General features: G+C 37.0%; 1 protein-coding gene across 1 annotated transcript; it reads left to right on the top strand.

Annotated features, from left to right (window-relative positions):
- The first annotated feature begins 6,465 nt into the window (after positions 1-6,465).
- On the top strand, positions 6,466-9,222 carry TMX3_1 (Protein disulfide-isomerase tmx3). The gene is made up of 2 exons (XM_051208361.1): positions 6,466-7,201; positions 8,835-9,222. The coding sequence occupies exons 1-2, from the start codon at positions 6,754-6,756 to the stop codon at positions 8,906-8,908; spliced, it is 522 nt and encodes a 173-aa protein (XP_051064854.1). The 5' UTR covers positions 6,466-6,753; the 3' UTR covers positions 8,909-9,222.
- Positions 9,223-13,379: the final 4,157 nt, after the last annotated feature.

Raw genomic sequence — 13,379 nt, 5'->3', positions numbered from 1 at the left:
AGGTGGTTTCCTTAGGAAGCCATGCCCGGAGCCCTCGACCTCAAGGTCTGATCCATAAGGCAGTGGAGCAATGTCAAGAGATTCAGTCCCATGGTAGCCGGTGACCAACGATTGGTCCATACGCCATTTGTTCCTTCAGGATACTGGAGCCCACGTTCACCATTGGTTTGGAATCAGGGTTTTCCAACTCCCCTAGATGGATCCTCCGTATCCGCCAACCCTGTTGAAGCGTTGGACATTCGCTTTTTGTCCTCTCAATTCCGTAAACAACGGTAATGCCGCGAGAAGGCAGTGAGTAAGACTTTCCTGGCAGTGGCTGTGTACACGTGGCCATATGAGAGCATTTCGAGGGGTAGAGCGGACTTTCCTCACCCTCGGCCGTACCAGGGCATCATCACAGATTGATTTGATAAATTATGTTAATGCTGAAATTGCAGCATTGAATGCTGATTTAGTGGTTTTAATAGTTCAGTGTTTGTTGTAAGACCTGAAAGTCTTGTGCTGCAACGTGTGGTAGGATCTCGAGAGTGTAGTTCTGAAGAGTACTATACTAGGACGAATCAGCTATTCAGTCCTCTTTTGTTTTTAATGGTTTTTTAAATAAGATCAATATATGACTGATAATACTAACTACATAATCATTTATAACCTTATTAAATGTATCATATTATCATGGTTGGATATTTTTAATATATAAATAGCAGTTGTAAAAATACCCCATTTTATTGTTATGCTCAATCACTCGTTGACAGTTGATTTTATCTTATGATAATTAGTTAAGTTAGGTTTAATGGTTTGATAATTAATTTTGTACATAAACCATCCATCCATAGAAAGTGAATGGATCTTTGTCACTGCAACCAATACGGACTCATGTCATTCACTTCCTTCAAACATTGATCACGATAATCATCTCGAATCCAAGCCAAGTACTTTGCAGTTGTATAATGACTTAGACCAATAATCAATGACATCCTGGATTGGTTAACCTTTTAATATTTATGCGCTAATGCATCAAACTAGAATATCTTGATTGTGTATCTATCCTACTTCTATGTCTATCCTATTATCCTGTAATTTAATACAACCGATTTGACCAAATATAGGTTTGGAGCTACAGTCTTGTTATTCAGGACAGTTGATACTAATATCCATCTATCTAAACCAGTGTTGATAAAGGATTATTCATAATTACAAATGTTTTTTTTTCAAAGTTGGGTATTTTAAAGATCATTTATGTGTGAACCATCAATAAAAAAAATCTAATTGATAATTCTGATTATAAGATTAGGTAGTAAATCTAAGATCTTAACAGACTGAATTTGTAGCAAATGTTCATCTATTCAATACTCTATTAAATGAGTTTATTTGATAAGTATCATTTCTTGAATTAAATGATATTTATATAAGATTATTTGATTATGATATGATTTGTAGCTGACATGTGTTGCATAACATGTACATAGGGGTTTAAATTGATCTAGTATTGATATTAAGAATTACATTTCATTAATCTCTATTTCTATATTATCAGAAAGAGTTTTATGGAGATTTTAGTAATTTCAATAGTTGAAATCATGAGTCAATTGAAGCTAGACCACCATGGATGCGCACTGCTGAGGAGTCCCATACTAGGACGAAACGACCGTCCAGTGCTTCCAGGTTTTCCATAATGATCTAGCTTCAATTGACTCATGATTTCTATTACTATATGTCAATATTGATTGGATGGCCTTCAAATTCATGTTTTGTTTGTAGTGAGTATGGTAATCCAGGATTGTAGTGTCATACTACTTTGGACTCTTTATCTAAATGTATTTATATCGTAACTTCGATGTTTATTTTGAATTTACGAACTGATTGTATGGTTTTCTAGTTGACTAGTACTCAATTGAATGAAATATACATTGTAGATTACACTATTCGTCAAATTTTTTTTTTTTTTTTTTTTTTTTTTTTTTTTTTTTTTTTTTTTTTAAGATCATATATAATTGAATTTTTCAAACATAGAGAACAATTTTATTATCAATAATCAAAACAACGACAAATTAGGAAGTTTGAAAAAACTATTGAAACATTCATCAAACACCAAAGTTCAACAGACGGAAAATAGATCTAACACAAATGATATGAATAAAATAATTGTTAATTTATCGGATAGACCTCTCAACCCACATGAAATATCATTACTCAAAAAGGGTCTCAACTTCAATATAAATAAACATAAATTAACACCTTTCAATGTTATACCAACAGTAGAACCAGCGCTGAGTATACTCCCGAATGATACAGTGAATGAACTGAGGAACAAAATAATGAACACATTATTACATCAGAAACCTCACAACCCTAACATAAATAAAAATGAATATTACGCATTAAAACAGCTGAGAGAGGACAAAACGATCATAATAACGAGAGCGGATAAAGGTAATACTACAGTTATTATGAATAAAACAGAGTATGAGAAGAAAGCCAAAGAACATCTACAAGAGGGTCCATATGAACAAATCAAAGAAGCAAAAAGTAGAACAACTCTTAATAAACTCAAGGCGGAAACTAGCAAACTCTTACAGTCATTAAAAGCTAAGCTAGGATCGTCCTTATGGTTTATGTTATATCCAAAGAGTTGTAATCCATGCAGATTTTATGGGCTACCAAAGATCCGCAAGAATAATACTCCACCAAGACCAGTGGTAGACTATACAAATTCACCGACTTACAATCTAGCTAAATATTTAGCTAAGATTCTCAAACCATATGAAAAACGGATTAATCATGGAATTAAAAACTCTGGAATTCAAGAATTTAATTGATACCATCGACATAGAAGAGGACGAAATAATGGCAAGTTTTGATGTATCTCCCTTATTCACTAATGTACCTATCAGTCGAGCTATGGATATTATCAATGATTATTTAGAATCTGATTTAGATTTGAATTTACGATGCCCATTAGATCCATCAGAGGTTATAAAATGCTTAGAATTATGTTTAAGATCTACCTTATTCATATTTCGAGGTCAACTTTACAGACAGAAAGAGGGTATAGCAATGGGCTCACCAGTTTCTCCGATTGTAGCGAATTTATTCATGCATTCCCTAGAAACTAGTGCAATCGCAAAGAGTTTATGTCCACCAAAGTTATGGTTAAGGTATGTAGACGATATTTTTATTATCAATAAACGGGATGGTATGGAAGAACTATTTAACAATGCAAACAGCATTTCTGAAAACATTAAACTAACTAAGGAATTAGAATCAGTTGACCACAAACTAGCATTTCTAGATTGTCTGGTTGAACGTCGACACAATAATAAGAAGTTAAAAATAAATGTTTACAGAAAATCAACGCATTCCGAGAGATACTTGGATTTTAATTCAGCCCATTCACAGAGCACGAAAATTAATGTGGTAAAAAATCTAATGAACAGAAGTACTAAGATTGTTACAGACAAGGAAGACCAACGAACCGAATTAAATAAAGTATTTTCTACTCTTAGGGATAACAACTACCCAAAAAGGTTTTTAAAAAAGATTATTAAAAATGAAAGAAAAACTAAACTAGAAAGTATACGAAAAGAATGGAAGTACACCGTAGTTATACCTTACCGGAGTGAAACATCAGAAGAAATCAAACGGATTCTAAACAAACATGATATAAGAGTGTATTTTAGAGCAAATAACACATTAAGATCGACATTAGTGAAAGTTAAGGACAAGTTAGCAAAGGAAGAACAACAGAACATTGTGTATGAGATTCACTGGCATGACTGTAATGCTACCTATGTTGGAGAAACATCCAGGCAATTAAATGTAAGATTGAAGGAACACAAACAATGCTTGAAAAATGTTCCAAAATCCTCGGTAGATTTAAAGAAACTTGAAAATAAGTCAGCGATAGCGTTACATGCGTTAGAAACAGGACACAAGATTAATTTTGAAGGGACCAAAATACTTCAGAAAGGTTTTAACACCCATAAAGAAAGATTGACAGCAGAAGCTCTGCATATATGGGCGAACAAGAACAGCCTGAACCGAAAAGATGGTATTCAAATGGCAACTACCTGGCAAATTTCGTTTGACAAGTAAATTTGGAACCTATCTCTTGTTTAAGCCTGTTTTTAATATCACATGCATCGTTATTATTATTGAAAGAACTGAATGAGTTTTTAAACAATACAATTTATGTTTTGACATGCACATCGATCTTTCATTATCAAGTTTTCATCCTTGAACTTGAACTTTATTTATTCCTTCCTATCAATCTCTCACACATACATACATACCTACACACTCACATACATACGATTTGTTACTCAGTTAAGTATTTCCATGTAGTTGAATTCATCACATAGTTTGTAGTTAACTGACTCATTTTATCCTATTTTACAAAAAATCAACATCCAAATATGATTGGTTTAACACAGTATAATCCTGATTGTTAAAAGCTATATATTTCTTTGATAATTTTGATTTTGATTATTACCCTGAAGAAGTCCAGACAAGTTAGCTGGACGAAACGTTGGAATTAGTTAAATTTCAATTGCTGAGAATATTTCAAATATAATTTTCACATATAATGACTTCTCTATACTCGGCGCTCATTTACTGTCAAACTATTCGTTCTAATCTTGACGAATATTCGTTGAAAAACAATATCTTTTTAAATACACATGGATATTTAGTCTAGGTAAGGCCATAATTTATGGATTATCTTTGAGCGACGCTAGACTGACCTTGAGAGTGTCCACCAAATAACTAGGACCAAATGAGGATTATGAAAGTTTGTGAGGGATTCAAATTATGATTTATAGTTGATGGTTAAGGTTAGGAAGTAGATGTATGGTTTTCATCACGAACTGACGTCAGCTATAATGACAAGATTCCATTTAGTCAAATGGATGAGTGAATTTCGCGACAAAATCCGAAACGTTTTATCTTATACTTGATTGATTCGTTTATAAATTGTAGTTTCAGTTTAGTCTACATCCAACCATCTTGGCTGGTTAATTTATCACGTGATATGACCGCCAATCCCAGTACGGCTTATACAATTTACATATAATATACAATAAATATATATAATCTAGTTACTTAACAGTTATACAATGAAGTTATATAATAGTCTATAAATAATTCTCGGAAGTTACACATAATCTAATCGTCGTTGGAATATAACATTAACATGATTTGATGTAATTGATTGTTGTTTCCATCAAATGTTAATAATACTTTGAATACATTATGCTCAGATAAGTATAAAAATAGTGAACTGTTTAGATAAAATACATGTTTCATGATTCAAAGATAAATCATTGATATCCATTTTAAACAATCTTTTAACGATTTAACAGAGAGAAGCTCACAATGAACATTTTCTTAACAAGTTTTCCATCATGAGATATGGATTTTAAACTGCAGTAGAGTACCTTTTAACTTGACTTTTCCTACTCGATTCTTTTCTATGAGGGTAGAATCAGCAACATTATTAAGGAGAGAAGTATAAAATTACTTTGAACCCAATGAATTAATCGGATTGGTGAGAAACGTAGATAAACAGGATATGCAGTCAGTCTACATAGAGTGTACACTAGTAATTGACAATACTTGCTTAAGCTAAAATATGTGCAACAAGCTTCCATGTCGACTACTACGTTCTCCCTCCTTAGAGCTAGTTGTTATTCGATAAGCAGTGTCTTCACGGCAAGATTTTAAACATTTGAAGCTCCTATTAATTGTTTAAGAAAAGTGATTTCAATTTTTTTTCACGCTTTATGATCCAAAATCGATTGCAAAGAAACTACAAATATTGTTACTGATAAGCTGAATACTCGTCTTTTGTTAATCGTTATATTTATTGGATACTTATTTGTACGCAAATAATGGATAGATTCGTCCTAAAGCGAGTCTTTACAGTAAATAGTAATTAGAAACAGAAGTTGATGAAAACTTTCTAAAAAATGAAATAGGATCCCGAAAATGACTCTCATTACCTTCGTAGTATTTATTATATGTTGTGCTTGCCCATCTGAGTTTAGAAGCCAAGACCACTTTACAGTTAACAGTCTGCTTTATTGATCTTATCAAGCTGATGACATCCATCCATCTCGTCTTTACCCTTTGGGCAACTTATCCATTAACTTTTTAACAATGTCATCTATATGACCGAACTGTATTACTAATATTTCCATAGCTTTATGAAAGTCTAATTCATCAAGTTAAACCACTCAATTTCTAATATCTTCTCTAGTCTTTCCTGGACAATGTGATATTAAATAAGGTGCCTGATACAAGGAGAGCGGCGGAAACTATCATTAAGTTTCTTACAAATCACCACAAATTTATTGATGAACTATTCAACTTAATTTATAAGCAAAGATAGAATAGTGGCTAGCAGTGGCAGTACGCACAGTATGCACATATGCCAATAAGAGACTGATCAATTTCAGTCCTAAACATCAATGGGAAGATTCAAGTAAAACAATACCAAGCGTATTAAACTTAATGTCTAGATCAAGTAGTTTTCTGTAAAGTTGAGTAGGTCTTTCGAATTGTTCCATCTAGGGTCGGCCCCGTATGATGTAGTAGTCTAGTACGAAAACAAAACATCTGTCCAATGTCTCCTGGTTTTCAGTAGCTACGTAACTAAAATCACTTCCTGGTATACATTATGAAGCTTGACCATCTCAGATCATTATAAAATTAGGTGTTCTATGTATTAAAGATACAACACACTGTAACTTTCAAATAATGTATAATAGATACTTTCATCTATCGTCACTGTTCTTTTTCATTTTCTATCAAATAAACAAGAAATTCCTCACCACTCGACCATTGTTTGCACTTTTAATTCTTGGAGTACCAGCATTAATGTTCAGTGGAATTATCTACTTATGTTGTTGTTTGGACGCAAAGTATGCAACTTATGATGACGGTGAAGATGACCAACTTTCTAATTACGGCATTTACCATAAAGCATTATCAAATCAAAAGATTATTGGCACTGATAATTCCACTGGTGATAGATCAATTATCGACTCGAATTCAAGCTATTTGGATACTACTAGTAGTAGCAGCAGTGGTATTAGTGTCAACGCAACGAAGACTGTTCATTTTCGAGATATGCATAACTCTCCTCCACGTCGACGATATCGTCATGAAGTTTTGCATAACAGCAACAAAAATATTCAAAATATTGGTAAGTGATGGCCATATCATTAGTTTACTTAACGACTGACTTGTTGTTCTTCTGCAGTTATGATACTGTTTTCAAATGTTTCAATGTTTGATTACTGAATTTTATGAGTGAAAAAAAACACTGACTTGATAATTCTTGGACCGCCAACTTACGGCTACGTGGAGTAGTGGCTTGCTGATTAAGATGTTTGGCTTTCACTTACTAATTCGCAGGTTTGGACCATGATCCTTTTACTCTAGATAACCCGTCATCAACATAGAACCAGTCACAGATATGGGCTGGTCCAAGTTGCCATATCGTATTAACACGACGAGATGAAATGAACAAACAGATAGAGATAATGTGATAGCAATGAAAATGCGAAAGAGTGAATATTGGGAGTATGGTTTGAAAAGATAGAGTGGAAAGGGTATGTATGGTGGAATACTGGAAGTCAAGATTGAGCGCTATTATGAATCATTCTGAGTCATGTCACTTCAGCCGGTGGGACCGAGTAGATGTGCTGTAATGTTTAGTGTACTTTGACTAAAATTATAGTTCTAATATGAATTTGTAACTTGCGGGTTTCAATAATATCGGGCATAAGACATCAATTTTACAATATCATGTGTTAATAGTAGTTAAACATGTTAACTAAATCGTCTTTAGATAATTTTCTCAACTGCTAATAGTTCTGGTTCTAATCGTTGTTGAGATTGTGATTGTGTACTGTTTAGGAATCTGTAGCTAGGATGATTTAGCTGTCCAGTGCTTCCGAACTCTCAACATTACTTTAGTTATGGTGGCTCATTGACTAATGCATCTGATTTACAACTTCTGAGCTTCGAATCGGAACTCCGCCCCACCAACTTCAATTTGGATAACTAAGTGTGACTCAAAACAAAACACATCAATTCGTACCGGGTGAGTTGAATAACTAGTTAAGTTTCAATTCGTTACGTGAAAAAATACACTGACCTATTTTAGAAAGTTCTCTGTGATTATAATTTTTGCCTTCTTCATATCTCATATTTGACATTTTCTTGTTAAACTATCAAATTACCGAATCCACTGATAATTGACAGTTGTACGGGTCCCACTAAATAAAATCGCTAAAGGAATAGACATATATCATTCTGTTTGAAAACAATGTATGTTTTTCAGTAAGGAGTTGTGGAGAATCGTTGAGTTGAAATCACGAACCGATTCAAGTCAAACCACCATCGAAAGTTCGGAAGTATTAGACGGCCGTTTCATCCTAGTATAGACTCTTCAGAAGTACGCATCCACGAGCGTGCACATGGGAGCTGAACTCAGGATCTTCGATCTCCTGCGTGAACACTTAAGCTCTAAACCACTGAGTCGGCATTCAACAGTGTTAATGCTTAGCTACAATCAATGCACGACCTTGTGCGACCATCTTCCATTGCATTCTGTGGGTAACTACCTCACATTCAACACGGTTGAACTCCACTAGTCATGGACTCTCACTATAACTTCATAAATTTCCTCTCGAATCTAGTCACTGGTGAGGATATGATATTTGTTAGTAGAGGTCGTGCAGATTGTTAAATCTTATTTAAATCATGAATCGATGTATATTTTCCCAATAAGGTAATATTTATTTATGAATTATACTTTGTATATAATACAGGTCCTGTTTATTCAGAGGATGAATTAAAGAAAAGAATTGAAGATTCGCGTGCGAAATTAAAGAAACAAGCATAAATGTATTTTTATTTCCATTCATTCATCAGCACAGAATTATCACAATAACCTACGTGCATAATAGTTTATTTTCTCCAATCATGTATGTATCACACATATCAATTTGTGTAGCACTGATAAGCGTGTGTTTGATGTGCACTAACTGGTTTTGTTTTTTACAATATCTTGATATTACATAACCTCATTATCATTCTTCTGGATGTTTTATTCCAGTGAAAAAAACGATAACTCATATTTATTTCTTGTATCTTTGAACTTTATTACTCAATGTATGCATTTATTCATCATATATTATTCTTAATATTGCGTTATATAATTGAATATATTGTTAGTTTACTCAAGCATAATCTTGTCTTCATCACTGTTATTTAATCCATATTCGATACACACAGGATCATTAATTTGTCATTTCATTTGAGCAATAGTGATGTAAACTTTAATGACAGGTTGCTAATAACAACTTTTCATCATAAAATAATTCACTGTAAAATTGAAAGAAAGTTACCAAATTACGTTTACTAAATCAAATACGAAAAAATAAAATAGCAAACAAGATTCTATTGAAAAATTCGAATAATCAAAGCCAAAAAAAATAATTAACAGAAAAAAAGAGCGTGCGCAACGTGTTTCCGTAGTGTAGTGGTACATCACGTCTGTCTAACACACAGAAGGTCCCCAGTTCGAGCCTGGGCGGAAACATGCTTTTCAAACTACAAACAACTCTCAGAAAAATACCGACATTGTGACAACATCCATCAACCACACCATACGTACTGACGATTTGTCAATGTTGTACATCGACACAGCTACTCCGTGACCAACGCATGACAATCGGAAAACCCACCGTGTCATTCAACAACCCATCTTCAGAGTACACACTAACGCATTGTCACACACACACACACGTGAACGTGCAGGTTCGCCTGCGCGAAAACGCACCCACACCTGGGTATATTTATTGAGTGATAACCGGACAGTCACACATACACACCCACGCATACGCCCAGTATAAACACATGCATTTACACAAATACACATGCATTCGTTGAACACTCGACATTATCTCATGTCGGATGTCTGTCAATATCTGCAGCTTGTCAACAATTCTCACGATGATTTTGTGACTGAGACGTGAATCATTGTTTATTGATCGGTTCCAGTGTTCATTCGTATTGCGAGTGTCGACCATCCAGATATGGTGATGTGTACACGAGGATGCTTGTCGAGATCCCGACTGATCGATACCAACACTAATTCACAACGGATCAAGTCACACTGTCTACACTTCAATAATTTTCAGGACAGTGCTGTCTCAATGCGAGTACTCAGTGACCATCATATTGTTCAGTCGACTAGGATTCGAAGAGGACGTTGACGAGCGTGGTGTGACTACAACTCGTCGTCCATTGTCACCAACAAATGCATTGTTTCTACTAGGATTTATCCTACGAGCGATGTAGTCGAAAGTGCCTCACTGGCAGATATCATTTCAGACTGGATAGTATTGAGCACATGGTATGTGGTAGAGAATCGCAACAACAATGTGCTGGACATAGATTGCGCTGAGACACTGGTCTCTCTGTATTGTTCTCTCAGGATGGTGTGCAGTATGGTCGATACACTTGGTGATATCATGGTCGATTTCAGGTGATGCCGTATGTCAATGTGTTGAATGTTCTGAGTGGAGTGTTTCAGGTGTGCTCATGGTCGAGTCGGTTGTGTGTAAGCGGCACAATGGGGCTTGTGGTGGAGTGGACCATCGTTGCTCATTACAATTGTCTGAGAGTATGACGAGCGTGACTGCAAGAAGCCGGTGTTGTGTGAAGCGAACCTGTGTTGGTGCACTTTGTGTTGAGTGCTCGTGACTGGTCGGTGACTCTACTGGATTGTGGTGACAGATGTTGTGTGTCTTGACCTGGTGTTGGTGAACATGTCGGTTGACAGGTTGATTGGCGAATGCGTGTTTGTGTGACTTGTAGTCTGTCAGTGGGAGTGAACAGTCAAATGATTGTTTAGTTGTCTTGCTGGCAGCTGTGTTTGTTGATGGATTGTGTTTGTGTGTGAGTGTACGCGAGCGTGTGGACTTTGTGGATATGCATGTGAGTATGTGTTCGACTAGTCGAGGAGACGTAGTTGTAGTTGTTGTGTGGAGTTGTGCGAGTTGATGCGAGAGGGCGTGCGAATCGTCGTTTCCGTGGTGTAGTGGTCATCACGTCTGTCTAACACACAGAAGGTCCCCAGTTCGAGCCTGGGCGGAAACATGCTTTTCAAACTACAAACAACTCTCAGAAAAATACCGACATTGTGACAACATCCATCAACCACACCATACGTACTGACGATTTGTCAATGTTGTACATCGACACAGCTACTCCGTGACCAACGCATGACAATCGGAAAACCCACCGTGTTCATTCAACAACCCATCTTCAGAGTACACACTAACGCATTGTCACACACACACACACACACGTGAACGTGCAGGTTCGCCTGCGCGAAAACGCACCCACACCTGGGTATATTTATTGAGTGATAACCGGACAGTCACACATACACACCCACGCATACGCCCAGTATAAACACATGCATTTACACAAATACACATGCATTCGTTGAACACTCGACATTATCTCATGTCGGATGTCTGTCAATATCTGCAGCTTGTCAACAATTCTCACGATGATTTTGTGACTGAGACGTGAATCATTGTTTATTGATCGGTTCCAGTGTTCATTCGTATTGCGAGTGTCTACCATCCAGATATGGTGATGTGTACACGAGGATGCTTGTCGAGATCCCGACTGATCGATACCAACACCAATTCACAACGGATCAAGTCACACTGTCTACACTTCAATAATTTTCAGGACAGTGCTGTCTCAATGCGAGTACTCAGTGACCATCATGTTGTTCAGTCGACTAGGATTCGAAGAGGACGTTGACGAGCGTGGTGTGACTACAATTCGTCGTCCATTGTCACCAACAAATGCATTGTTTCTACTAGGATTTATCCTACGAGCGATGTAGTCGAAAGTGCCTCACTGGCAGATATCATTTCAGACTGGATAGTATTGAGCACATGGTATGTGGTAGAGAATCGCAACAACAATGTGCTGGACATAGATTGCGCTGAGACACTGGTCTCTCTGTATTGTTCTCTCAGGATGGTGTGCAGTATGGTCGATACACTTGGTGATATCATGGTCGATTTCAGGTGATGCCGTATGTCAATGTGTTGAATGTTCTGAGTGGAGTGTTTCAGGTGTGCTCATGGTCGAGTCGGTTGTGTGTAAGCGGCACAATGGGGCTTGTGGTGGAGTGGACCATCGTTGCTCATTACAATTGTCTGAGAGTATGACGAGCGTGACTGCAAGAAGCCGGTGTTGTGTGAAGCGAACCTGTGTTGGTGCACTTTGTGTTGAGTGCTCGTGACTGGTCGGTGACTCTACTGGATTGTGGTGACAGATGTTGTGTGTCTTGACCTGGTGTTGGTGAACATGTCGGTTGACAGGTTGATTGGCGAATGCGTGTTTGTGTGACTTGTAGTCTGTCAGTGGGAGTGAACAGTCAAATGATTGTTTAGTTGTCTTGCTGGCAGCTGTGTTTGTTGATGGATTGTGTTTGTGTGTGAGTGTACGCGAGCGTGTGGACTTTGTGGATATGCATGTGAGTATGTGTTCGACTAGTCGAGGAGACGTAGTTGTAGTTGTTGTGTGGAGTTGTGCGAGTTGATGCTAGAGGGCGTGCGAATCGTCGTTTCCGTGGTGTAGTGGTCATCACGTCTGTCTAACACACAGAAGGTCCCCAGTTCGAGCCTGGGCGGAAACATGCTTTTCAAACTACAAACAACTCTCAGAAAAATACCGACATTGTGACAACATCCATCAACCACACCATACGTACTGACGATTTGTCAATGTTGTACATCGACACAGCTACTCCGTGACCAACGCATGACAATCGGAAAACCCACCGTGTTCATTCAACAACCCATCTTCAGAGTACACACTAACGCATTGTCACACACACACACACACACACACGTGAACGTGCAGGTTCGCCTGCGCGAAAACGCACCCACACCTGGGTATATTTATTGAGTGATAACCGGACAGTCACACATACACACCCACGCATACGCCCAGTATAAACACATGCATTTACACAAATACACATGCATTCGTTGAACACTCGACATTATCTCATGTCGGATGTCTGTCAATATCTGCAGCTTGTCAACAATTCTCACGATGATTTTGTGACTGAGACGTGAATCATTGTTTATTGATCGGTTCCAGTGTTCATTCGTATTGCGAGTGTCTACCATCCAGATATGGTGATGTGTACACGAGGATGCTTGTCGAGATCCCGACTGATCGATACCAACACCAATTCACAACGGATCAAGTCACACTGTCTACACTTCAATAATTTTCAGGACAGTGCTGTCTCAATGCGAGTACTCAGTGAC

Source organism: Schistosoma haematobium, chromosome 5 (assembly GCF_000699445.3).
Source record: "Schistosoma haematobium chromosome 5, whole genome shotgun sequence".
In the NCBI taxonomy this organism is placed as follows: Eukaryota; Metazoa; Platyhelminthes; class Trematoda; order Strigeidida; family Schistosomatidae; genus Schistosoma; species Schistosoma haematobium.
The sequence above is the reverse complement of the archived record's forward strand: the minus strand, read 5'-3'. Positions and strand labels throughout refer to the sequence as shown.

Bases quoted from the DNA above. Each gene is read 5' to 3' on its own strand.
- TMX3_1 (XM_051208361.1), top strand. From the start codon at position 6,754: ATGTATAATAGATACTTTCATCTATCGTCACTGTTCTTTTTCATTTTC. The intron at 7,202-8,834 runs GTAAGTGATGGC...TATATAATACAG, and splicing joins CAAAAATATTCAAAATATTG to GTCCTGTTTATTCAGAGGAT.